The following is a 27609-nucleotide window of genomic DNA, read 5'->3' on the forward strand; positions in this document are numbered from 1 at the left end:
CAGAGAAATGTGTACTGAACAATTACTTTGGGATCGGTCTGGATGCTAAGATCTCCCTGGAGTTTAACAACAAGAGAGATGAACATCCCAAGAAATGCAGGTACTGCCTGCATGCTCATGAACACATAAGCATTCAAGTTGAAATGTAACATTCTGTGTGCAGTTGTTGATATTTTTTATGTTGATATTTTGAGTCTCCTCCTTCTCTTTCTATCCTCCTTCTGTGTCTCTCTCTGTGTCTCTCTCTGTGTCTCTCTCTGTGTCTCTCTCTGTGTGTCTCTCTGTGTCTCTCTGTGTCTCTCTCTGTCTCTCTCTGTGTCTCTCTCTGTGTCTCTCTCTGTGTCTCTCTGTGTCTCTCTCTGTGTCTCTCTCTGTGTGTCTCTCTCTGTGTCTCTCTCTGTGTGTCTCTCTCTGTGTCTCTCTCTGTGTGTCTCTCTGTGTCTCTCTCTGTGTCTCTCTCTGTGTGTCTCTCTGTGTCTCTCTCTGTGTGTCTCTCTGTGTCTCTCTCTGTGTCTCTCTCTGTGTCTCTCTGTGTCTCTCTCTGTGTCTCTCTCTGTGTGTCTCTCTCTGTGTGTCTCTCTGTGTCTCTCTCTGTGTGTCTCTCTGTGTCTCTCTCTGTGTGTCTCTGTGTCTCTCTCTGTGTCTCTCTCTGTGTGTCTCTCTCTGTGTCTCTCTCTGTGTCTCTCTGTGTCTCTCTCTGTGTCTCTCTCTGTGTTTCTCTCTGTGTCTCTCTCTCTGTGTCTCTCTCTCTGTGTCTCTCTCTGTGTCTCTCTCTCTGTGTCTCTCTCTGTCTCTGTCTCTCTGTCTTTCTGCAGTAGTCGTACTAAGAACAAGTTGTGGTATGGGGTAATGGGAACCAAGGAGCTGGTGCATAAGACGTATAAGAACCTGGAGCAACGGGTACTGTTGGAGGTAAGGTCAGAGACACGGGTAGTGTTGGAGGTAAGGTCACAGACACGGGTAGTGTTGGAGGTAAGGTCACAGACACGGGTAGTGTTGGAGGTAAGGTCACAGACACGGGTAGTGTTGGAGGTAAGGTCAGAGACACGGGTAGTGTTGGAGGTAAGGTCACAGACACGGGTAGTGTTGGAGGTAAGGTCACAGACACGGGTAGTGTTGGAGGTAAGGTCACAGACACGGGTAGTGTTGGAGGTAAGGTCACAGACACGGGTAGTGTTGGAGGTAAGGTCAGAGACACGGGTAGTGTTGGAGGTGATAGACAGTGATAGACAGTAACATGTTGTTTAGTGGATCAGAATCATCCTACCGTTGACTCTGACTTCACTCTCTCTCTCTCCTTTTTCACTCTCTCTCTCTTTTCTCCCTCTCTTTCTCCTCCTCTCTCTTTTCTCCCTCTCTCTCTCTTTTCTCCCTCTCTTCTTCTTTCTCTCTCCTTTCTCCCTCTCTTTCTCTCTCTCTCTCCTTTCTCCCTCTCTTCCTCTCTCTCTCTCCTTTCTCCCTCTCTTCCTCTTTCTCTCTCTTTGTCTCTCTCTTTCTCATTTCTCTCTCTTTTCTCCCTCCCTTTCTCTCTCTCTCTCTCTTTTCTCCCTCTCTTCTTCTTTCTCTCTCTCTTTTCTCCCTCTCTTCTTCTTTCTCTCTCTCCTTTCTCCCTCTCTTTCTCTCTCTCTCTCCCTCTCTCTCTCTCTCCTTTCTCCCTCTCTTCCTCTTTCTCTCTCTGTCTCTCTCTCTCTCTTTTCTCCCTCTCTTTCTCTCTCTCTCCTTTTTCTCTCTTTCTCTCTCTCTCTCTCCAGTGTGATGGTGTCTCTATATGTCTGCCCAGTCTTCAGGGACTAGCTGTTCTCAACATCTCCAGCTATGCAGGAGGAATCAACTTCTGGGGTGGCACCAAAGAGGACAGCGTTAGTATTTCTCTGTTTACATTTAGACACAGTCTTATTCATTATTGAATTGAATTGTTGACAATGATGTTGAATGTGCGTTTGATCTCAGATTTCCTCACACTGGAAAACATGAATCAAAACTCTTGTTTCCAAAGTGGTCCTCGATGGCATTCCGTGTCAGAATAGAATGTTAATCCTGTATGTGTTTTGTCTTTGCATTAGTGAAGGTTAAATGTAGTATCATTGTTATTGTGTGTGAAGAACTTTGGCGCCCCGTCATTTGACGATAAGAAGCTGGAGGTGGTGGCTGTGTTTGGCAGCATGCAGATGGCTGTGTCCAGAGTCATCAACATCCAACACCACCGCATCGCACAGGTAACACACACACACACACACACACCACCGCATCGCACAGGTAACACACACACACACACACACACACACCACCGCATCGCACAGGTAACACACACACACCACCGCATCGCACTGGTAACACACACACACACACACACACACACACACCACCGCATCGCACAGGTAACACACACACACACACACCACCGCATCGCTGGGTAACACACACACACCACACACATCGCCACCGGGTAACACACACACACACACACACACACCACCGCATCGCACGTAACACACACACACACACACACACACACACACCATCGCATCACACAGGTACCACACACACACACATTTATTTTCCACACCACCCATCCATCTCTCTGTCCACTCACACACACACTCTCTGTCCCTCCCCTCTCTCTCCACACCACCGTCCGCCCTCTCTCTGTCCCACACTCCATCTCACACTGTCCACACACACACTCTCTGTCCCTCCCCCCTCTCTCCACTCCCCTCTCTCTGTCCCTCCCCATCTCTCTCTGTCCCTCCCCTCTCTCTGTCCCTCCCCTCTCTCTCCCTCCCCTCTCTCTCTGTCCCTCCCCTCTCTCTCTGTCCCTCCCCTCTCTCTCCCCTCCCTCCCCCCTCTCCCCCTCCCCTCTCTCTCCCTCCCTCTCTCTCTCTGTCCCTCCCCTCTCTCTCTGTCCCTCCCTCTCTCTCTGTCCCTCCCCTCTCTCTCCCTCCCCCCCTGTCCCTCCCCTCTCTCTGTCCCTCCCCCCTCTCTGTCCCTCCCCTCCTCTCTGTCCCTCCCTCTCTCTCTGTCCCTCCCCTCTCTCTCTGTCCCTCCCTCTCTCTCTCCCCTCCCTCTCTCTCTCTGTCCCTCTCTCTCTGTCCCTCCCTCTCTCTGTCCCTCCCCTCTCTCTCTCTGTCCCTCCCCCTCTCTCTCTGTCCCTCCCCCTCTCTGTCCCTCCCCTCTCTCTCTCTGTCCCTCCCTCTCTCTCTCTCCCTCCCTCTCTCTCTGTCCCCCTCTCTCTCTGTCCCCCCCTCTCTCTCTCCCTCTGTCCCTCTCTCTCTCTGTCCCTCTCTCTCTCTGTCCCTCTCTCTCTCTGTCCCTCTCTCTCTCTGTCCCTCTCTCTCTCTCTGTCCCTCTCTCTCTGTCCCTCCCTCTCTCTGTCCCTCTCTCTCTCTCTGTCCCTCTCTCTCTCTCTGTCCCTCTCTCTCTCTCTGTCCTCCCCCTCTCTCTCTGTCCCTCCCCCTCTCTCTCTCTGTCCCTCCTCTCCCCTCTCTCTGTCCCCTCTCTCTCTGTCCTCTCTCTGTCCCCCTCTCTCTCTCTCTCTGTCCTCTCTCTCTCTGTCCCTCCCCCTCTCTCTGTCCCCCTCTCTCTCTCTCTCCCTCTCTGTCTCCTCTCTCTCCCTCTCTGTCCCTCTCTCTCTCTGTCCCTCCCTCTCTCTCTCTCTGTCCTCCCCCTCTCTCTCTGTCCCTCCCCCTCTCTCTCTGTCCCTCCCCCTCTCTCTCTGTCCCTCCCCCTCCTCTGTCCCTCCCTTCTCTCTGTCCCTCCCCCTCTCTCTCTGTCCCTCCCCTCTCTCTGTCCCTCCCTCCCTCTCTCTGTCCCTCCCCTCTCTCTCTGTCCCTCCCCCTCTCTCTCTGTCCCTCCTCTCTCTCTGTCCCTCCCCCTCTCTCTCTGTCCCTCCCCCTCTCTCTCTGTCCCTCCCCCTCTCTCTCTGTCCCTCCCCCTCTCTCTCTCTGTCCCTCTGTCCCCTCTCGCTCTGTCTCTCCCCCTCTCTCTCTCCCCCTCTCTCTCTGTCCCCCTCTCTCTCTGTCCCCCCCTCTCTCTCTGTCCCCCCTCTCTCTCTGTCCTCCCTCTCTCTCTGTCCCTCCCCCTCTCTCTCTCTCTCTCTGTCCCTCCCTCCCCCTCTCTCTCTGTCCCTCCCTCTCTCTCTGTCCTTCCCCTCGCTCTGTCCCTCCCCTCTCTCTCTCCCCTCTCTCTCTGTCCCCCTCTCTCTCTGTCCCTCCCCCTCTCTCTCTGTCCCTGTCCCTCCCCCTCTCTCTCTGTCCCTCCCCTCTCTCTCTGTCCCTCCCCCTCTCTCTCTGTCCCTCCCCTCTCTCTCTCTCTCTCTGTCCCTCCCTCCCCCTCTCTCTCTGTCCCTCCTCTCTCTCTGTCCTTCCCCCTCTCTCTGTCCCTCCCGCTCTCTCTCTCTGTCCCTCCCGCTCTCTCTCTGTCCCTCCCGCTCTCTCTCTGTCCCTCTCGCTCTGTCCCTCTCTCTCTGTCCCTCTCTCTCTCTCTCTCTCTGTCCCTCCCCCTCTCTCTCTCTCTGTCCCTCCCTCTCTCTCTCTGTCCCTCCCTCCCTCTCTCTCTGTCCCTCCCCCTCTCTCTGTCCCTCCCCCTCTCTTTGTCCCTCCCCTCTCTCTGTCCCTCCCCCTCTCTCTGTCCCTCCCCTCTCTCTCTGTCCCTCCCCTCTCTCTCTGTCCCTCCCCCTCTCTCTCTGTCCCTCCCCCTCTCTCTCTGTCCCTCCCCCTCTCTCTCTGTCCCTGTCCCTCTGTCTCTGTCCCTCTCTCTCTCTGTCTCTGTCCCTCTCTCTCTCTGTCTCTGTCCCTCTCTCTCTGTCCCTCTCTCTCTGTCCCTCTCTCTCTCTCTGTCCCTCCCCCTCTCTCTCTGTCCCCTCTCTCTGTCCCCCTCTCTCTGTCCCTCCCCCTCTCTCTCTGTCCCTCTCTCTCTGTCCCTCCCCTCTCTCTCTGTCCCTCCCCCTCTCTCTCTGTCCCTCCCCCTCTCTCTCTGTCCCTCCCCCTCTCTCTCTGTCCCTCCCTCTCTCTCTCTGTCCCTCCCCCTCTCTCTCTGTCCCTCCCCCTCTCTCTCTGTCCCTCCCCCTCTCTGTCCCTCCCCCTCTCTGTCCCTCCCCCTCTCTCTCTGTCCCTCCCCTCTCTCTCTGTCCCCCCTCTCTCTCTGTCCCTCTCTCTCTCTCTGTCCCTCTCTCTCTGTCCCTCTCTCTCTCTCTGTCCCTCTCTCTCTTTCTGTCCCTCTCTCTCTCTCTGTCTCTCTCTCTCTGTCCCTCTCTCTCTGTCCCTCTCTCTCTCTGTCCCTCTCTCTCTCTGTCCCTCCCTCTCTCTGTCCCTCCCCCTCTCTCTCTGTCCCTCTCTCTCTCTCTCTGTCCCTCTCTCTCTCTCTGTCCCTCTCTCTCTCTCTCTTTCTGTCCCTCTCTCTCTCTCTGTCTCTCTCTCTCTGTCCCTCTCTCTCTGTCCCTCTCTCTCTGTCCCTCTCTCTCTGTCCCTCTCTCTCTCTGTCCCTCCCTCTCTCTGTCCCTCCCCCTCTCTCTCTGTCCCTCCCCCTCTCTCTCTGTCCCTCCCCTCTCTCTCTGTCCCTCCCCCTCTCTCTCTGTCCCCCCTCTCTCTCTGTCCCCCTCTCTCTCTGTCCCTCCCCCTCTCTCTCTGTCCCTCCCCCTCTCTCTCTGTCCCTCCCCTCTCTCTCTGTCCCTCCCCCTCTCTCTCTGTCCCTCCCCCTCTCTCTCTGTCCCTCCCCCTCTCTCTGTCCCTCCCCTCTCTCTGTCCCTCCCTCTCTCTCTCTCTGTCCCTCCCTCTCTTTCTCTGTCCCTCCCTCTCTCTCTCTGTCCCTCCCTCTCTCTCTCTCTCCCTCCCTCTCTCTCTCTCTCCCTCTCTCTCTGTCCCTCCCCCTCTCTCTCTGTCCTCCCCTCTCTCTCTGTCCCCCCCTCTCTCTCTGTCCCTCCCTCTCTCTCTGTCCCTCCCCCTCTCTCTCTGTCCCTCCCCTCTCTCTCTCCCTCCCCTCTCTCTCTGTCCCTCCCCTCTCTCTCTGTCCCTCTCTCTCTGTCCCTCCTCTCGCTCTGTCCTCCCCCTCTCTCTCTGTCCTCTCTCTCTGTCCCCCCTCTCTCTCTGTCCCCCTCTCTCTCTGTCCCTCCCCTCTCTCTCTGTCCCTCCCCCTCTCTCTCTGTCCCTCCCCCTCTCTCTCTGTCCCTCCCCCTCTCTCTGTCCCTCCCCCTCTCTCTCTCTGTCCCTCCCTCTCTCTCTGTCCCTCCCCTCTCTCTGTCCCTCCCCTCTCTCTCTCCCCCTCTCTCTCTGTCCCCCCCCTCTCTCTGTCCTCCCCCTCTCTCTCTGTCCCTCCCCCTCTCTCTGTCCCTCCCCTCTCTCTCTCTCTCTCTGTCCTCCCTCCCCCTCTCTCTCTGTCCCTCCCTCTCTCTCTGTCCTTCCCCCTCTCTCTGTCCCTCCCGCTCTCTCTCTGTCCCTCCCGCTCTCTCTCTGTCCCTCCCGCTCTCTCTCTGTCCCTCCCCCTCTCTCTCTGTCCCTCTCTCTCTGTCCCTCTCTCTCTGTCCCTCTCTCTCTCTGTCCCTCCCCCTCTCTCTGTCCCTCCCTCTCTGTCCCTCCCTCCCTTTCTCTCTGTCCCTCCCTCTCTCTCTCTGTCCCTCCCTCCATCTCTCTCTGTCCCTCCCCCTCTCTCTGTCCCTCCCCCTCTCTTTGTCCCTCCCCCTCTCTCTGTCCCTCCCCCTCTCTCTGTCCCTCCCCCTCTCTCTCTGTCCCTCCCCTCTCTCTCTGTCCCTCTGTCTCTGTCCCTCTCTCTCTCTGTCTCTGTCCCTCTCTCTCTCTGTCTCTGTCCCTCTCTCTCTGTCTCTGTCCCTCTCTCTCTCTGTCCCTCTCTCTCTCTCTGTCCCTCCCCCTCTCTCTCTGTCCCTCCCCCTCTCTCTCTGTCCCTCCCCTCTCTCCTGTCCTCCCTCCCCTCTCTCTCTGTCCCCCCTCTCTCTGTCCCCCTCTCTCTGTCCCTCCTCTCTCTGTCCCTCCCCCTCTCTCTCTGTCCCTCCCCTCTCTCTCTGTCCCTCCCTCTCTCTCTCTGTCCCTCCCTCTCTCTCTCTCCCTCCCCCTCTCTCTCTGTCCCTCCCCCTCTCTCTCTGTCCCTCCCCTCTCTCTCTGTCCCTCCCCCTCTCTGTCCCTCCCCCTCTCTCTGTCCCTCCCCCTCTCTCTCTGTCCCTCCCCTCTCTCTCTGTCCCCCTCTCTCTCTGTCCCTCTCTCTCTCTCTGTCCCTCTCTCTCTCTCTGTCCTCTCTCTCTCCTGTCCCTCTCTCTCTCTCTGTCCCTCTCTCTCTCTGTCTGTCCCTCTCTCTCTGTCCCTCTCTCTCTGTCCCTCTCTCTCTCTGTCCCTCCTCTCTCTCTCTGTCCCTCTCTCTCTGTCCCTCCCCTCTCTCTCTGTCCCTCCCCCTCTCTCTCTGTCCCCTCTCTCTCTGTCCCTCTCTCTGTCCCTCCTCCCCCTCTCTCTCTCTGTCCTCTCTCTCTCTCTCTGTCCCTCCCCCTCTCTCTGTCCCTCCCCTCTCTCTCTGTCCCTCCCCCTCTCTCTCTGTCCCTCCCTCTCTCTGTCCCCCCCTCTCTCTCTGTCCCTCCCCTCTCTCTGTCCCTCCCCTCTCTCTCTGTCCCTGCCCCTCTCTCTGTCCCTGCCCCTCTCTCTCTGTCCCTCCCCCTCTCTCTCTGTCCCTCCCCTCTCTCTCTCCCTCCCCCTCTCTCTGTCCCTCCCCTCTCTCTCTCTCCCTCCCCTCTCTCTCTGTCCCTCCCCTCTCTCTCTGTCCCTCCCCCTCTCTCTCTGTCCCTCCCCCTCTCTGTCCCTCCCCTCTCTCTCTGTCCCTCCCCCTCTCTCTCTGTCCCTCCCCTCTCTCTCTGTCCCTCCCCCTCTCTCTCTGTCCCTCCCCCTCTCTCTCTGTCCCTCCCCCCTCTCTCTCTGTCCCCCTCTCTCTCTGTCCCTCTCTCTCTCTCTGTCCCCCTCTCTCTCTCTGTCCCCCTCTCTCTCTCTGTCCCTCTCTCTCTCTCTGTCCCTCTCTCTCTCTCTGTCCCTCTCTCTCTCTCTGTCCCTCTCTCTCTCTCTGTCCCTCTCTCTCTCTCTGTCCCTCTCTCTCTCTCTGTCCCTCTCTCTCTCTGTCCCTCCCCCTCTCTCTCTGTCCCTCTCTCTCTCTGTCCCTCTCTCTCTCTCTCTGTCCCCCTCTCTCTCTGTCCCCCTCTCTCTCTGTCCCTCTCTCTCTCTCTCTGTCCCTCCCCCTCTCTCTCTGTCCCTCTCTCTCTCTCTCTGTCCCTCCCCTCTCTCTCTGTCCCTCCCCTCTCTCTCTGTCCCTCCCCTCTCTCTCTGTCCCTCCCCTCTCTCTCTGTCCCTCCCCTCTCCCTCCCCCCTCTCTCTCTGTCCCTCCCCCTCTCTCTCTGTCCCTCCCCCTCTCTCTGTCCCTCCCCCTCTCTCTGTCCCTCTCCCTCTCTCTCTTCTCCCTCCCTCTCTCTCTCTCTCCCTCACCCTCTCTCTCTCTCCCTCCCCCTCTCTCTCCTTCTCCTCTTTCTCCAGTGTCGTCAGGTAAAGATCACTATCCTAGGAGACGAGGGGGTACCAGTACAGGTGGATGGAGAAGCATGGATTCAGCCTCCAGGGATAGTCAAGATCACACACAAGAACAGAGCTCAGATGCTAACCAGAGACCGGGTAGGTGTGCGTTTTGAGCAGTAAGCTTCTGTTCCGGGACATTTCTGACGCACCTAATTCCACTTAGCAGATATTAGTTTGGTTTGTCCAATGAGGTGAGTGTCGGGCTGGAACAGAAGCCTACACGCACCAGGATTGAGGAACACTGCATTAGGGCAACTGATTTATCAGAGAAACCTCTACGCATCCATCATGTCCAGTCTGTTCATTCTATTTCTAAGTTCTATTTCTAAGTTCCAGAACTTTGAGAGGACTCTGACGTCTTTCTATGGCTCTAATTCTATCTGTTCTGTGTTTACATTCCAGAACTTTGAGAGGACTCTGACGTCATGGGAGGACAAGAGGAAAATTGACAGCTACCATTCCTCCAGGCCCCGCCTCAACTCTCAGCAGTCTATGGAATACCTCACAGAGGAGGAGTGTGCTCAAGTACAGCAGCTGGGCCTGGTGGCAGACATGCTCATCACTAGGTGTGTGTGTGTGTGTGTGTGTGTGTGTGTGTGTGTGTGTGTGTGTGTGTGTGTGTGTGTGTGTGTGTGTGTGTGTGTGTGTGTGTGTGTGTGTGTGTGTGTACACAGCAGCTAGGCATGTTGGCAGACACGCTCATCACTAGGTGTGTGTGTGTGTGTACACAGCAGCTAGGCATGTTGGCAGACACGCTCATCACTAGGTGTGTGTGTGTGTTCAATGACATTTTTTATTTTTGTATTTTGATTGGTCAGTTTAGATTCTGTACGTCTCCTTTCCGGTGTCAGGTGACGTGACAGATAATGGACAGGATGAGAGAGAATTCTCCATTAAACAGCAGTAGGCTGTTTTGTGATTTTATGTTTTTTTTCCTTTCAAGTGAAAACTACCAGAATTCAGTGGCTGCAGTGCTACAATCGATGAAATCATAGCTACATACCAATACATTGAAAAAACACAAAAGTCCTATTTTTCTCGCAGGCAGCTCAGTTCTCAGTGTGGGTGTATGGAGGCAGCTCAGTTCTCAGTGTGGGTGTATGGAGGCAGCTCAGTTCTCAGTGTGGGTGTATGGAGGCAGCTCAGTTCTCAGTGTGGGTGTATGGAGGCAGCTCAGTTCTCAGTGTGGGTGTATGGAGGCAGCTCAGTTCTCAGTGTGGGTGTATGGAGGCAGCTCAGTTCTCAGTGTGGGTGTATGGAGGCAGCTCAGTTCTCAGTGTGGGTGTATGGAGGCAGCTCAGTTCTCAGTGTGGGTGTATGGAGGCAGCTCAGTTCTCAGTGTGGGTGTATAGAGGCAGCTCAGTTCTCAGTGTGGGTGTATGGAGGCAGCTCAGTTCTCAGTGTGGGTGTATGGAGGCAGCTCAGTTCTCAGTGTGGGTGTATGGAGGCAGCTCAGTTCTCAGTGTGGGTGTATGGAGGCAGCTCAGTTCTCAGTGTGGGTGTATGGAGGCAGCTCAGTTCTCAGTGTGGGTGTATGGAGGCAGCTCAGTTCTCAGTGTGGGTGTATAGAGGCAGCTCAGTTCTCAGTGTGGGTGTATGGAGGCAGCTCAGTTCTCAGTGTGGGTGTATAGAAGCAGCTCAGTTCTCAGTGTGGGTGTATGGAGGCAGCTCAGTTCTCAGTGTGGGTGTATGGAGGCAGCTCAGTTCTCAGTGTGGGTGTATGGAGGTACTGTAGCATGGACACAGGGTGGGTGTATAGAGGTAACATGGACACATGGTGGGTGTATAATTTGGGACTTTAGGTCTAATCAGTTAGACTACTGAAAACAACATCTAATAACTGATAATATATACAGTAGGCTAACTGTTACAAAATGGTAAATAGTTACCCTGCTTTGTGTTCGTGATGATGTAATGTCATTTAAACGTACTGTTACTCCTCTCTGTGTGTTTCACCTACTCCTCAGTGTAAACATGAAGCTAGTTTGGAGTGTCTATCTCAAAAGGTTTAAGAGTAGAAGCATTTATACTTTTCCCATTTAAATGAATGGAACATTGCATAATGCGTAGTATAACAATTCTAATTTCATAAGTTGTTTCAAATATTTACAAAATCTCAGTTTTGCATTAAAGCATGAAGATTTGTATCTTGAGATAAAAGTGTTGAATTTAAGATTCCAGACAGATGATTTGCTTAGGGGTTATCACTGACCTGTACTTGACCTTTTTGACCTGACAGATGATTTGCTTAGGGGTTATCATTGACCTGTACTTGACCTTTTTGACCTGACAGATGATTTGCTTAGGGGTTATCATTGACCTGTACTTGACCTTTTTGACCTGACAGATGATTTGCTTAGGGGTTATTATTGACCTGTACTTGACCTTTTTGACCTTTTCCGATCACTTGAAAATAAGACATCTCAGCAGTGGTGAGTCCTGTCCTGTGTTCTGTGTTCCTGAGAAGCTGCTGCAGAACATGGAATAGAAAGTATAAAACCAGAACCAAACTGTCATTTTGACCCTTGACCCAAGTTTAGGCCTATTTAGACAGGAAATACATATTTCTAAAATGTAATTACGTTTGAAAAAGTAGTGACGTTTCAATTCAAAAAGTCTAATTCAATGGTTTCATTTCTATCACAGCACTTAATACAGTGTTGTATTGTCCAATAGGATTACAGTGTTGTATTGTCCAATAGGATAACATTAATACAGTGTTGTATTGTCCAATAGGATTACAGTGTTGTATTGTCCAATAGGGAAACATTAATACAGTGTTGTATTGTCCAATAGGATAACATTAATACAGTGTTGTATTGTCCAATAGGATAACATTAATACAGTGTTGTATTGTCCAATAGGATAACATTAATACAGTGTTGTATTGTCCAATAGGATAACATTAATACAGTGTTGTATTGTCCAATAGGATAACATTATTACAGTGTTGTATTGTCCAATAGGGAAACATTAATACAGTGTTGTATTGTCCAATAGGATAACATTAATACAGTGTTGTATTGTCCAATAGGATAACATTAATACAGTGTTGTATTGTCCAATAGGGAAACATTAATACAGTGTTGTATTGTCCAATAGGATAACATTAATACAGTGTTGTATTGTCCAATAGGATAACATTATTACAGTGTTGTATTGTCCAATAGGATAACATTAATACAGTGTTGTATTGTCCAATAGGATAACATTAATACAGTGTTGTATTGTCCAATATGATAACATTAATACAGTGTTGTATTGTCCAATAGGATAACATTATTACAGTGCTATATTGTCCAATAGGATAACATTATTACAGTGTTGTATTGTCCAATAGGATAACATTAATACAGTGTTGTATTGTCCAATAGGATAACATTATTACAGTGCTATATTGTCCAATAGGATAACATTAATACAGTGTTGTATTGTCCAATAGGATAACATTATTACAGTGTTGTATTGTTGTATTGTCCAATAGGATAACAGTAATACAGTGATGTATTGTGTCTAATAGGATTACATTAATACAGTGTTGTATTGTCCAATAGGGAAACATTAATACAGTGTTGTATTGTCCAGTAGGATAACATTAATACAGTGTTGTATTGTCCAATAGGGAAACATTAATACAGTGTTGTATTGTCCAGTAGGATAACATTAATACAGTGGTGTATTGTCCAATAGGATAACATTAATACAGTGTTGTATTGTCCAATAGGATAAGAGATGCGGCTAAGACACACAAGCTGGTGGAACAGGAGTTAGCTCATGCTGTCAACGCCAGTGCCCTGGTCCTCAGTGAAGCCTTCCCCTCCAAGCCGTCCAGCCCTGAGGTAAGACAACTACACTACCCAGCAGCCACTCTACATGTCTATAGCTACCCTTCCCATGATCCCTTTCCTGATCAACATCATTTATTTCAACGGTATTCAAATCAAAAGGATGATGTATAAGAGTTTGCGTTGTGTGTTAAGGGCCTTTTCCAATTTCTTTACATCTCTGAACATCAAAATACAATGAGGCTGGTGGGAGGAGCTATAGGAGGATGGGCTGGTGGGAGGAGCTATAGGAGGATGGGCTGGTGGGAGGAGCTATAGGAGGATGGGCTGCTGGGAGGAGCTATAGGAGGATGGGCTGCTGGGAGGAGCATGGGCTGCTGGGAGGAGCTATAGGAGGATGGGCTGGTGGGAGGAGCTATAGGAGGATGGGCTGGTGGGAGGAGCTATAGGAGGATGGGCTGGTGGGAGGAGCTATAGGAGGATGGGCTGCTGGGAGGAGCTATAGGAGGATGGGCTCGTTGTAATGGCTGGAATGGAATGAATGAAACAGTCACAAGTGTGGTTTCCAGATGTTTGATACCGTTCCATATATTCCATTCCAGTCATTACAATGAGCCTGTCCTCCTAGAGCTCCTCCCACCAGCCTCCTGTGGTAAAATGGGTAACTCTCCATTTTGAAGTGTTGTCCTCACCAGTTGTCTGTGCTCTTCAGTGTCTGAGTCGCAGTACAGCAGTGGAGATCGTGAACAGCAGTAGAGTCCTTCAGCTGGAGACCACGATGCTGCTGGAGGGGAAACTACTGGTATACTATAACCCCCTACTGGTATACTGGTATACTGTAACCCCCTACTGGTATACTGTAACCCCCTACTGGTATACTGTAACCCCCTACTGGTATACTATAACCCCCTACTGGTATACTATAACCCCCTACTGGTATACTATAACCCCCTACTGGTATACTATAACCCCCTACTGGTATACTATAACCCCCTACTGGTATACTATAACCCCCTACTGGTATACTATAACCCCCTACTGGTATACTGGTATACTATAACCCCTACTTGTATACTGTAACCCCTACTGGTATACTGGTATACTATAACCCCTACTGGTATACTGTAACCCCTACTGGTATACTATAACCCCCTACTGGTATACTATAACCCCTACTGGTATACTGGTATACTGTAACCCCTACTGGTATACTATACCCCTACTGGTATACTATAACCCCTACTGGTATACTATAACCCCTACTGGTATACTATAACCCCTACTGGTATACTATAACCCCTACTGGTATACTGTAACCCCCTACTGGTATACTGGTATACTGTAACCACCTACTGGTATACTGTAACCCCCTACTGGTATACTATTATACTATAACCCCCTACTGGTATACTGGTATACTATAACCCCCTACTGGTATACTGTAACCCCCTACTGGTATACTGGTATACTGTAACCCCCTACTGGTATACTATAACCCCCTACTTGTATACTGGTATACTATAACCCCTGGCACCACACACAGTAGTGGTTCACAGTACAGGACCAACCCCTACTGTACGGCTCTGGTTCAGCTAATATAGTGAATTCGTAAACTGACCAACTCAATACAGATTGTCTAATTGGTTCGGTTCTGTTTGGCTCAGTAGTGTGAAAAAAGGTTTCTAACAGTATGTCTGTGTTATCTATCTCTATCCTCCCTCCCTCTCTCCTCCCCTTTCCCCTCCCTGTCCTCCCTCGCTCTTCTCACTCCTTTCTCTCTCCCCTCCCTCTCTCCTCCCCTTTCTCCTCCCTGTCCTCCCTCCCCTCCCTCTCTCCTCCCCTTTCTCCTCTCTCTTATCCCTCACTCTTCTCTCTCCTTTCTCTCTCCCCTCCCTCTTCTCTCTCCTTTCTCTCTCCCCTCCCTCTCTCCTTCCATCTCCTTCCTCTCTTCTCCTTCCTTTCCCCTCCCTGTCCTCCCTCCCTCTCTCCTCCCCTTTCTCCTCCCTGTCCTCCCTCCCTCTCTCCTGCCCTTTCTGCTCCCTGTCCTCCCTCGCTCTTCCTTCTCCTTTCTCTCTCCCCTCCCTCTCTCCTCCCCGTTCTCCTCTCTCTTATCCCTCTCTCCTTCCCTCCTTTCTCTCTCCCCTCCCTCTCTCCTTCCATCTCCTTTCCTCTTCTTCCTTTCTCTCCCCTCCATCTCTCCTCCCTATCTCCCCTCTCTCCTCCCTCCCCTCTCATCCATACCTCCCTTCTCCCCCTTTCTCCCCTCTCTCCTCCCCCGTCTCACTGTTTCAGGTGGATTCTCCCCAGGAAGAGGAGCTCCTCTCTACTCTCAGCAGTCTGAGCGCTGAACTCCACAAGCTGGACGACATACACTGGATCTGCCCTGCCATGCACTGCTCTGAGGAGGTGGCTGTGAGTGTGTGTTTGCAATCAAAAACAGCAGGAGTCATTTTTATTCAACCACTCAACTTATATTTATCTCCTTCCGTCCTCCCTCTATCCTTTCGTTCTCTCCTTTCCTCTCATCCATCTCTCTCTCTCCAGGACACTGTGAGGGTGAGCGGTAAGAGCAGTATTAAGATGAAGATGATGCCCAAGGTGAAGAGGGAGAGAGAGAAGCTCCACAAGCAGAAGTCCAATAGCTCTCTGTCAGGTAAGAATACAGGCCAGGCCCCCTGCTTTGAGGCCTAAAGCACAATAGGAAACTAGGCGGCCATTTTGGTTTTAACACAAGCATTTTGGGTCTAAGGCCCAGTGTTGATGGCAATCAAGAGTAAGAACTTAATTATTGTCTGGGGATTTTCTTACCAACCCTGGTCAAATATATGTGGAATTATGAATAACTTGGTATTGGACCACATGGGGCAGCAGGTAGCCTTGCGGTTAGAGCTTTGGGCCGGTATCCTAAAGGCTGCTAGTTCAAATCCCTGAGCCATCAAGGTGAAACATCTGTCGGTGTGCCTTGAACATGGCACTTAACCCAACTGTTTATAATGGCAGACCCAGAAATTGGATATGCAAAAAACAAAAAAAACCATTTCCAATTCACACGTGTACAATAGTGCATAAGCACCCACCAAATTATTATGTATTTGTTGTGTACATTTTCTACATAATTTGACATTTGAGTTCATATATAAAGTACCTGTAGTGATTTTATAAGAGTACCATCAAATATACTGTATAAAACAAATGGGGAACTATTGTTGTTATTGTCTGTCTCTCTCCAACAGCATCTTGGGATATTAAAGGTGGCGCAAATGAGACGGGTCCTTCAGGCAATTGAGGAACTTAAACGCAAAGGCTTAACAAGGTACACACCTCGCCATGGCAGCCAGGGGAGGCGAGGGGTGTCACCCTCTTCTTCCTACGGGACGTGGGCTTTACCTACCGAGGGGTGAGAAGTACAAAATGATTCCACGACCCTCCCGCCTTTCAGCTAACACCTCCCCCTTGACTCTCGATGTTCTCCATTTTGAAATTAGGGAGGAGTTGTTTTTAACTAAGGGGTGTGGCTTTGCATTCTTTTCACCATTTGGGGTCCTGTTATTGGTTCTATTTGGCCTGCTGACCCAGGAGGTGGGCGTGGCTTCTTGAGATGAAAGCAGAGAAGGAGAAGAGACGCTCTCTTAGCAACTTGTTTCCTTGACGACGCAATGTGTTTACGTAGGCGGAGCTCTCCTTTGCATGACATGAGCAGCCATTTTTGTTTTTATTTTTAAATAACTCCTTTTTTTGGCAGGCGTTTACACTACCCTTCCTCTTTTCTCTCTTTTGTAATCTTTATTGACTTTCGTGACAACTTACAGGACTTTTTAGTTTCCTCGATAAATCTGAAGTCTGAAGACGACTTTGCTTTCTGTTCCTATCGCCGTAAGAACAACAAAAATACAAATGAACAACAATGTAAACAACATCTCAAATTATTAACTAGAAAAATAGACCATTGCAGGGTCATATTGAGGAATGTACTACATGTGTGCGTATTACCTTGTGAATATTCATATTACCTTGTGAATATTCATATTACTGTGTGAATATTCATACTACAGTGTGAATATTCATATTACCGTGTGAATATTCATAAGGTAGTATGACTGGCCTGATGTCTCCATCCCTGCATGCCTTCCACTCTTCACTATCCTATGAGATGGAAGAAGTAGCCCAGTAGACACTGATCTAAGGTCAAGATTAGAATTAGAAATCTGATCCTAGATCTGTGGTTAGGACAAACATTCACCATGAGCTTATACATTCCTTAATGGTCTCGATTGAGTATGTGTATATATATATATATATATATATATATATTCTCTTGTAGAAATTGGGTAGCGCCTTATCTGAAGACACTTCTATAAACTTTTTTAATTTTTTTTATTACGTTATTAATAGGAAGAATAAATTCATAAATAATAATAAATTAGGAAATGGATACAACATGTATTACAACGTCCTGTAATATCTTGAACATTTATTTAATAATTTTAATGCTGAACAAACTTGAAATAATGATGTTTATAGTCAATCAGATAAACTGTTAGCTATATGAATGTGCTACTGTACCATTAGCATGCTGCTGTTAGAGGCTTTAATGAGGTACCTTTACATATGTGGAAAGTTTCTTACCGGGCGCACTGGTTTAAAATGACATATGACGATTGTGTGTGTGTATGTGCAAACGACACTGTGTGTGTGTCGTTAATTTTACTGTGTCGTTCGAGTTTACTGTATGTTGCCTTGCACTTTACAAAGCGAAACTTAAAGAACACATTTGTGTGTGTGTGTGTTGTAAAGTGACCGTTGCTATGACAACGGTCCCTCTCCGTCGTATTTATGACAAATCTATACAGAGATAATTGTGTGTTAATATATAAATATAACCAAGCGAATGTTAAAGTGTGTGTGTATATATATAAATATATATATATATATATATATATATACACACACACACACAGTACCAGTCAAAAGTTTGGACACACCTACTGTACTCATTCAAGGATTTTTCTTTATTTTGACTATTTTCTACGTTGTAGAATAATAGTGAAGACATCAAAATTATGAAATAACACATATGGAATCATGTAGTATTTTAGATTCTTCAAAGTAGCCTTGATGACAGCTTTGCACACTCTTGGCATTCTCTCAACCAGCTTCATGTGGAATGCTTTTCCAGCTGTCTTGAAGGAGTTCCCTCATATGCTGAGCACTTGTTGGGTGCTTTTCCTTCGCTCTGCGGTCCAACTCATCCCTAACCATCTCAATTGGGTTGAGGTTAGGTGATTGTGGAGGACAGCTCATCTGATGCAAAATTCCATCACTCTCCTTCTTGGTCTAATAGCCCTTACACAGCCTGGAGGTGTGTTTTGGGTCATTGTACAGTTGAAAAACAAATTATAGTCCCACTAAGCGCAAACCAGATGGGATGGCGTATCGCTGCAGAGTGCTGATTAAGTGTGCCCTTAATTCTAAATAAATCACAGACACTGTGACCAGAAAAGCAACATCACACCTCCTCCTCCATGCTTCACAGTGGGAACCACACATGCGAAGATCATCCGTACACGTGCTCTGCATCTAACAAAGAACCGGCAGTTTGAACCAAAAATCTCAAATTTGGACAGATTTCCACCGGTCTAATGTCAATTACTCGTGTTTCTTGGACCAAGCAAGTCTCTTCTTGTTATTGGTGTCCTTTAGTAGTGGTTTCTTAGCAGCATTCGACCATGAAGGCCTGATTCACACAGTCTCCTCTGAACAGTAGATGTTGAGATGTGTCTTTTGACTTGAACTCTGAAGCATTTATTTGGGCTGCAATCTGATGTGCAGGTAACTCTAATGAATTTATCCTCTGCAGGAGAGGTAACTCTGGGTCTCCTTTTCCTGTGGCGGTCCTCATGAGAGCCAGTTTCATCGTAGTGCTTCATGTTTTTTCCTGATTGACTGACCTTCATGTCTTAAAGTAATGATGGAGTTCTTTCTCTTTGGTTATTTGAGCTGTTCTTGCCATATTGTGGACTTGGTCTTTTACCAAATAGGACTATTTTCTGTATACCCCTACCTTGTCACAACACAACTGATTGGCTCAAACGCATTAAGAAGGAATGAAATCCCACAAATTAACTTTTAACAAGGCACACCTGTTAATTGAAATTCTTTTCACGTGACTACCTCATGAACTGGTTGATAGCATGCCAAGAGTGTGCAAAGCTGTCATCGAGGCAAAGGTTGGCTACTTTGAAGAATCTCAAATCTAAAATATATTTTGATTTGTTTAACATTATTTTGGTCACTACATGATTCCATATGTGTTATTCCATAGTTTTCATGTCTTCACTATTATTCTACAGCAAAAAAAAATAGAAAATAAAGAAAAACCCTTGAATGAGTATGTGTGTCCAAACGTTTGACTGGTACTGTATATAAAGGATTTGTGGTACTGTGTATGTTTTACAGGGTTGCAAAATTCCAGGTAACTCCCCAAATTCCCATGTTTTATAGAAATCCTGATTGGAAGATGTTTTAACCTGAAGGGAATCAGCAGGAAATCCAGGAATCATCCAACAAGGAAAGTCTAAGGAATTTTGCAACCCTGATGTTCTCAGTCAACACAATCTCACGGAAGAACGTATTCTCAAACATGCTACTGCAAGGTTACTCCAAGGTTACGCCAACCGTTCCTTAGCAACTGTTTGTGTGTCTGTTGCGCGGTACTAGGATATCGGTACTGAACAGTGTTGAAGTCTTCATGTGACATAAAATATATAGCTGTCAATCGCCAAGGTACTGAGAGGAACGGAGAACAATGCAACAACGTCTTGTCGGACTACATGTCACGGTTGTGTGTATTTGACAATACGTTTTTGTGAACTCACTTTGTCTTGTGAACGCCCCCCTTACAGACAGAAGGACTCTGCTCTGCAATGCTGGACTTGATGTTGCACGTTGTTTGTTCAAAGATGTTGAATAATATTGTGCTGTTAATTGGTTGTGCTGGTTGATCGCTGTAACCAGGCTGGGAGGTTAGCCTTTGGACCTAACATTATTCCGTAGTCCTAAGTGTCAAGATGTTGTATATTATACTATTTAATGGTATAAATTGATAAGAAGGGATGGAATTGAATTGTGAATCTTTGATGTCATCATGTATTGGACTTGATTGAGTATTGCAAATATACGTTTTTTTTTTTTTAGCTTCGAGCCAACCCATTATTTTGACACGTTACTCGACAGAAATGTTTACTTTGCCAATAAGATGATGATCGCGCCTAGAAGCGATGAATTGACTTGTTTTACAGGCATATGATTATTTTTTATCAGTGACTTTAATCTGGGATTGGATCAAAAGGCGCGTTGTCGTCGACTAGAGCTCTGCACGTGAAAGGTCAAAGGTCATTTACGATGTCCCAGGATCTGGTCCTAGCCTGTCTACGTGTGCGTGTGTCAAGTGCGACACATAATGCAAGTTCGATAGATGGAGTTCCTCCTTTTGGTTTTAATGAATATTACAGCACATTTAACGCCATGTCACACACTGTACACACAAACAGAAAGGATGTAGCTGAATATTCAATACAGTAGGCCTTATTTCATTACAACAAAATCTTAGTATGGTGTCCATATTAGGACATTGATTCTGACCCCTGACTATGTCCTAATATGGACACTGTACCAGAGGGTAGAGAGAAACTCCTCTATAACAGATTGATATTTGTATCTGTGCGTACAGTAGAGATCAATACCATTTCTTTATAAATAAAAAACCAGTAACAGTCTTACAGCCTTACCGTTCCTAGGACTGTAGGGAAGATGGACAATAAAATAGATCAATCACTCTCACATCTAGTGAGACCATCCTCTTGACCTTAACAGTCGGGGTCGGACAATCAATCAAACACGGGCGTCTCCTACGCTTCTCGAAGATTCTGAACAATCAGTTTCTCTCACTCCTCATCCAAGCCACTGATGTCATCGTCCTAATCTATGGAACCTGGAATACAGTGAACATTACTGTCTGTCCATGTTATCATTATAATACAGTGAACATTACTGTCTGGTCCATGTTATCATTAAAATACAGTGAACATTACTGTCTGTCCGGTCCATGTTTTCATTAAAATACAGTGAACATTACTGTCTGGTCCATGTTTTCATTCTAATACAGTGAGCATTACTGTCCAGTCCATATTATAATACAGTGAACATTACTGTCCAGTCCATGTTTTCAGTGAATATTACTGTCCGGTCCATGTTATCATTAAAATACAGTGAAGATTACTGTCTGGTCCATGTTTTCATTATAATACAGTGAACATTACTGTCTGTCCAGTCCATGTTATCATTATAATACAGTGAACATTACTGTCTGTCCATGTTATCATTATAATACAGTGAACATTACTGTCTGGTCCATGTTATCATTAAAATACAGTGAACATTACTGTCTGGTCCATGTTTTCATTAAAATACAGTGAACATTACTGTCCAGTCCATGTTTTCATTTCACACCTAATGTCAGACACCCTAATCACCATTGTTATAATGATAAGAAATTAAACATAAAGGCTCATTAAACGCAACACAAGATGGTGATCCTGCTCCGAGTTACAAATTGCATCGCTGGATACATTTGCGTATTTTTGCCACGCAAGTAATCAGAGCGGCTATTTGGTGTTAGATACTGTACGTACGGCTTAAAGAGGGACATGACAGTACCCGTGTCTAGGTCCTGGTTTGAACTTGGGGTTCTCTAGTTTCTCCCAGACCACAGCATCCACCTTACGGAGTGACACTTCCACATTAGAGGGAACCATGTTGACCACACTGTCGGTTACATCTGCTACCTAGAGGAGAGGGGCAGGGAGGAGAGGGGTAGGAGGAAGGGCGGGGAAGGGAGGAGAGGGGTAGGAGGAAGGGCGGGGAGGAGAGGAGAGGAAAATAAAGGTGAGGAGAAGGGAGAGAGGAGAGGCAGAGGACAACCTATTTGTTAGAGAGATACCATTTGAGACACTAACCATCCTACTAGGAAATGTAAAGAGAGAGAAGAAAGCAGAGAGAGAGCAACTCCCCCCCACACACACACACACAGATGGTGGAACACCTTGTCCTCAAACTGAATGTGACAGGTGAGAGACAAATGTTAATCACTATTAACAGGTTTACTCCAAAACAGAAAAGCAACCAAATTTCATAAGGTTGTGTTTTCTGTGTGTTCGCTTGTGTTGTCTTTCTCACCACGGTGCAGTTAGCCTCAATGTAGGGCAATTCAGGGTTGGTATAGATACACTACCAGGTAGACTAGTTGACAACAAGTTCTCATTTACAACTCTGACCCTTAACACAGACAAAGAAGGGCCAGATGTTTACAGAATGGTCAGAATCACCAGCAGCGAGAGCGACATTAGTGAGGTCGGGCACTGATGTTAGGCGATTAGGCCTGGCTTGCCGTCAGAGTTCCAATTCATTGCAAAGGTGTTTGAAGGAGTTGAGGTCAGGGCTCTGTGCAGGCCAGTCAAGTTCTTCCACACCGATCTCGACAAACCATTTCTGTATGGACCTCGCTTGCATTGTCATGCTGATACAGGAAAGGGTCTTACATTTACATTTACATTTAAGTCATTTAGCAGACGCTCTTATCCAGAGCGACTTACAAATTGGTGCATTCACCTTATGACATCCAGTGGAACAGCCACTTTACAATAGTGCATCTAAACTGTTGCCACAAAGTTGGAAGGACAGAATCATTGAGAATGTAATTGTATGCTGTAGCGTTAAGATTTCCCTTCACTGGAACTAAGGGGCCCGAACCATGAAAAACAGCCCCAGACCATTATTCCTCATCCACCAAACTTTACAGTTGGCACTATGCATTGGGGCAGGTAGCATTCTTCTGGCATCCGCCAAACCCAGATTTGTCCATTGGACTGCCTGGTAGTGAAGCGTGATTCATCACTCGAGAGAACGCGTTTCCACTGCTCAAGAGTTTCCACTGCTCCAGAATTTCCACTGCTCAGAGTTTCCACTGCTCCAGAGTTTCCACTGCTCCAGAGTTTCCACTGCTCCAGAGTTTCCACTGCTCCAGAGTTTCCATAGTTTCCACTGCTCAGAGTTTCCACTGCTCCAGAGTTTCCACTGCTCAGCGTTTCCACTGCTCAGAGTTTCCACTGCTCCATAGTTTCCACTGCTCAGAGCACTGCTCCAGAGTTTCCACTGCTCCAGAGTTTCCACTGCTCAACAGTTTCCACTGCTCAGAGTTTCCACTGCTCAGAGTTTCCACTGCTCCATAGTTTCCACTGCTCAGAGTTTCCACTGCTCCATAGTTTCCACTGCTCAGAGTTTCCACTGCTCCATAGTTTCCACTGCTCCATAGTTTCCACTGCTCCAGAGTTTCCACTGCTCCATAGTTTCCACTGCTCAGAGTTTCCACTGCTCCAGAGTTTTCAGAGTTTCCACTGCTCCATAGTTTCCACTGCTCAGAGTTTCCACTGCTCCATAGTTTCCACTGCTCAGAGTTTCCACTGCTCCAGAGTTTCCACTGCTCCAGAGTTTCCACTGCTCCATAGTTTCCACTGCTCAGAGTTTCCACTGCTCCATAGTTTCCACTGCTCCATAGTTTCCACTGCTCCATAGTTTCCACTGCTCAGAGTTTCCAGTGCTCTATAGTTTCCACTGCTCCAGAGTTTCCACTGCTCAAGAGTTTCCACTGCTCAGAGTTTCCACTGCTCAGAGAGTCCACTGCTCAGAGTTTCCACTGCTCCAGAGTATTCACTGCTCCAGAGTTTCCAGAGTTTCCACTGCTCCAGAGTTTCCACTGCTCCATAGTTTCCACTGCTCAGAGTTTCCACTGCTTCATAGTTTCCACTGCTCCATAGTTTCCACTGCTCAGAGTTTCCACTGCTCAGAGTTTCCACTGCTCCATAGTTTCCACTGCTCCATAGTTTCCACTGCTCAGAGTTTCCACTGCTCCATAGTTTCCACTGCTCAGAGTTTCCACTGCTCCATAGTTTCCACTGCTCAGAGTTTCCACTGCTCAGAGTTTCCAGAGTTTCCCCTGCCCCAGAGTTTCCACTGCTCCAGAGTTTTCAGAGTTTCCACTGCTCCAGAGTTTCCACTGCCCCAGAGTTTCCACTGCTCCAGAGTTTCCACTGCTCAGAGTTTCCACTGCTCCATAGTTTCCACTGCTCAGAGTTTCCACTGCTCCATAGTTTCCACTGCTCCATAGTTTCCACTGCTCCATAGTTTCCACTGCTCAGAGTTTCCACTGCTCCATAGTTTCCACTGCTCCATAGTTTCCACTGCTCAGAGTTTCCACTGCTCCATAGTTTCCACTGCTCCAGAGTTTCCACTGCTCCATAGTTTCCACTGCTCCAGAGTTTCCACTGCTCCAGAGTTTTCATAGTTTCCACTGCTCCAGAGTTTCCACTGCTCCAGAGTTTTCAGAGTTTCCACTGCTCCATAGTTTCCACTGCTCAGAGTTTCCACTGCTCCATAGTTTCCACTGCTCAGAGTTTCCACTGCTCCATAGTTTCCACTGCTCAGAGTTTCCACTGCTCCAGAGTTTCCACTGCTCCATAGTTTCCACTGCTCAGAGTTTCCACTGCTCCATAGTTTCCACTGCTCCATAGTTTCCACTGCTCCATAGTTTCCACTGCTCAGAGTTTCCAGTGCTCTATAGTTTCCACTGCTCCATAGTTTCCACTGCTCCAGAGTTTCCACTGCTCAAGAGTTTCCACTGCTCAGAGTTTCCACTGCTCAGAGAGTCCACTGCTCAGAGTTTCCACTGCTCCAGAGTATTCACTGCTCCAGAGTTTCCAGAGTTTCCACTGCTCCAGAGTTTCCACTGCTCCATAGTTTCCACTGCTCAGAGTTTCCACTGCTTCATAGTTTCCACTGCTCCATAGTTTCCACTGCTCAGAGTTTCCACTGCTCAGAGTTTCCACTGCTCCATAGTTTCCACTGCTCCATAGTTTCCACTGCTCAGAGTTTCCACTGCTCCATAGTTTCCACTGCTCAGAGTTTCCACTGCTCCATAGTTTCCACTGCTCAGAGTTTCCACTGCTCAGAGTTTCCAGAGTTTCCCCTGCCCCAGAGTTTCCACTGCTCCAGAGTTTTCAGAGTTTCCACTGCTCCAGAGTTTCCACTGCCCCAGAGTTTCCACTGCTCCAGAGTTTCCACTGCTCAGAGTTTCCACTGCTCCATAGTTTCCACTGCTCAGAGTTTCCACTGCTCCATAGTTTCCAGAGTTTCCACTGCTCCATAGTTTCCACTGCTCCAGAGTTTCCACTGCTCCAGAGTTTCCACTGCTCCAGAGTTTCCACTGCCCCAGAGTTTCCACTGCTCCAGAGTTTTCATAGTTTCCACTGCTCCATAGTTTCCACTGCTCCAGAGTTTTCATAGTTTCCACTGCTCCATAGTTTCCACTGCTCCAGAGTTTTCAGAGTTTCCACTGCTCCATAGTTTCCACTGCTCAGAGTTTCCACTGCTCCATAGTTTCCACTGCTCCATAGTTTCCACTGCTCCAGTTTCCACTGCTCCAGTTTCCACTGCTCCATAGTTTCCACTGCTCCATAGTTTCCACTGCTCAGAGTTTCCACTGCTCCATAGTTTTCACTGCTCCATAGTTTCCACTGCTCAGAGTTTCCACTGCTCAGAGTTTCCACTGCTCCAGAGTTTCCACTCCTCCAGAGTTTCCAGAGTTTCCACTGCTCCAGAGTTTCCACTCCTCCAGAGTTTCCAGAGTTTCCACTGCTCCAGAGTTTCCACTGCTTCAAGCTTCACACCACCTCAGCCGGCGCTTGGCATTGTGCATGGTGATCTTAGGCTTGTGTGCGGCTCCTCGGCCACGGAAACCCATTTCAAGAAGCTCCCGACTAACAGTTCTTGAGCTGACGTTGCTTCCAGAGGCAGTTTGTAACTTGGTAGTGAGTGTTGCAACCGAGGGCAGACAATTCTTCAGCACTCGGCGGTCCTGTTCTGTGAGCTTGTGTGGCCTACCACTTTGCGGCTGAGCTGGTGTTGCTCCTAGATTTTTCCACTTCACAATAACAGCACTTACAGTTGACCAGGGCAGAAGTTTGACTGACTTGTTGGAAAGGTGGCATCCTATGACGATGTCACGCTGAAAGTCACTGAGCTCTTCAGTAAGGCCATTCTACTGCCAATGTTTGTCTATGGAGATTGCATGGCTGTGTGCTCGATTTTATACACCCGTCAACAATGGGTGTGGCTGAAATAGCCAAATCCACTCATTTGAAGGGGTGTCCAACATAGGACAGTCCAGGTTGGTATAGCCTCAACATAGGACAGTCCAGGTTGGTATAGCCTCAGCATAGGACAGTCCAGGTTGGTATAGCCTCAACATAGGACAGTCCAGGTTGGTATAGCCTCAACATAGGACAGTTCAGGGTTGGTATAGCCTCAACATAGGACAGTCCAGGTTGGTATAGCCTCAGCATAGGACAGTCCAGGGTTGGTATAGCCTCAACATAGGACAGTCCAGGGTTGGTATAGCCTCAACATAGGACAGTCCAGGTTGGTATAGCCTCAACATAGGACAGTCCAGGTTGGTATAGCCTCAACATAGGACAGTTCAGGGTTGGTATAGCCTCAACATAGGACAGTCCAGGTTGGTATAGCCTCAACATAGGACAGTCCAGGTTGGTATAGCCTCAACATAGGACAGTCCAGGTTGGTATAGCCTCAACATAGGACAGTCCAGGTTGGTATAGCCTCAACATAGGACAGTCCAGGTTGGTATAGCCTCAACATAGGACAGTCCAGGTTGGTATAGCCTCAACATAGGACAGTCCAGGTTGGTATAGCCTCAGCATAGGACAGTCCAGGTTGGTATAGCCTCAGCATAGGACAGTCCAGGTTGGTATAGCCTCAACATAGGACAGTCCAGGGTTGGTATAGCCTCAACATAGGACAGTCCAGGGTTGGTATAGCCTCAACATAGGACAGTCCAGGGTTGGTATGAACAGAAGGAAACACAGCCATTAGCCGATTATAAAAGGTTATAATGGTTATAAAAGGTAATAAGGGTTATAAAGGGTAATAAGGGTAATAAAGGGTAATAAGGGTAATAAAGGGTAATAAGGGTTATACATGGTTATAAAGGGTTATTAAGGGTTATAAAGGGTAATAAGGGTTATACAGGGTAATAAGGGTTATAAAGGGTTATAAGCGTTATAAAGGGTAATAAGGGTTATACAGGGTAATAAGGGTTATAAAGGGTTATAAGCGTTATAAAGGGTAATAAGGGTTATACAGGGTTATAAGGGTTATAAAGGGGTATAAGGGTTATAAAGGGTAATAAGGGTTATAAAGGGTAATAAGGGTTATACAGGGTAATAAGGGTTATAAAGGGTAATAAAGGGTTATAAGGGTTATTAAGGGTAATGAGGGTTATAAAGGGTAATAAGGGTTATAAAGGGTATTAAGGGTTATAACGGGTAATAATGGTTATAAAGGGTTATAAGGGTTATAAAGGGTAATAAGGGTAATAAGGGTTATAAAGGGTAATAAAGGGTTATAAGGGTTATAAAGGGTATTAAGGGTTATAAAGGGTTATAAGGGTTATACAGGGTTATAATGGTTATAAAGGGTTATTACGGGTTATAAAGGGTAATAAGGGTTATACAGGGTAATAAGGGTTATAAAGGGTAATAAGGGTTATAAAGGGTAATAAGGGTTATACAGGGTAATAAGGGTTATACAGGGTAATAAGGGTTATAAAGGGTAATAAAGGGTTATAAGGGTTATTAAGGGTAATGAGGGTTATAAAGGGTAATAATGGTTATAAAGGGTTATAAGGGTTATACAGGGTTATAATGGTTATAAAGGGTAATAAGGGTTATAAAGGGTAATAAGGGTTATAAGGGTAATAAGGGTTATAAGGGTTATAAAGGGTAATAAGGGTTATAAAGGGTTATACAGGGTAATAAGGGTTATAAAGGGTTATACAGGGTAATAAGGGTTATAAAGGGTTATACAGGGTAATAGGGGTTATAAAGGGTAATAAAAGGGTTATAAGGGTTATTAAGGGTAATGAGGGTTATAAAGGGTAATAAGGGTTATAAAGGGTAATGAGGGTTATAAAGGGTAATAAGGGTTATAAGGGTTATTAAGGGTAATGAGGGTTATAAAGGGTAATAAGGGTTATACAGGGTAATAAGGGTTATAAAGGGTAATAAAGGGTTATAAGGGTTATTAAGGGTAATGAGGGTTATAAAGGGTAATAAGGGTTATAAAGGGTATTAAGGGTTATAAAGGGT

General features: G+C 47.5%; 1 protein-coding gene across 1 annotated transcript in view; it reads left to right on the forward strand.

Moving 5' to 3' along the window:
• Window positions 1–20814, forward strand: part of LOC115122314 (diacylglycerol kinase delta-like) — a 94953-nt gene extending 74139 nt beyond the window's left edge. The window contains exons 21-31 of the mRNA XM_065025258.1: window positions 1–100; window positions 816–912; window positions 1752–1859; window positions 2103–2216; window positions 8511–8645; window positions 8952–9115; window positions 12274–12388; window positions 13047–13136; window positions 14627–14746; window positions 14879–14987; window positions 15568–20814. The exon at window positions 1–100 is cut by the window's left edge and continues 8 nt beyond it. Coding sequence (XP_064881330.1) covers window positions 1–100; window positions 816–912; window positions 1752–1859; window positions 2103–2216; window positions 8511–8645; window positions 8952–9115; window positions 12274–12388; window positions 13047–13136; window positions 14627–14746; window positions 14879–14987; window positions 15568–15620 — 1205 coding nt within the window. The 3' untranslated portion in view covers window positions 15621–20814. The remainder of the gene's footprint in view (window positions 101–815; window positions 913–1751; window positions 1860–2102; window positions 2217–8510; window positions 8646–8951; window positions 9116–12273; window positions 12389–13046; window positions 13137–14626; window positions 14747–14878; window positions 14988–15567) is intronic.
• The last annotated feature ends 6795 nt before the right edge of the window (window positions 20815–27609 follow it).

The sequence above is a fragment of the Oncorhynchus nerka genome, linkage group LG12 (assembly GCF_034236695.1).
Source record: "Oncorhynchus nerka isolate Pitt River linkage group LG12, Oner_Uvic_2.0, whole genome shotgun sequence".
Lineage (NCBI taxonomy): Eukaryota > Metazoa > Chordata > Actinopteri > Salmoniformes > Salmonidae > Oncorhynchus > Oncorhynchus nerka.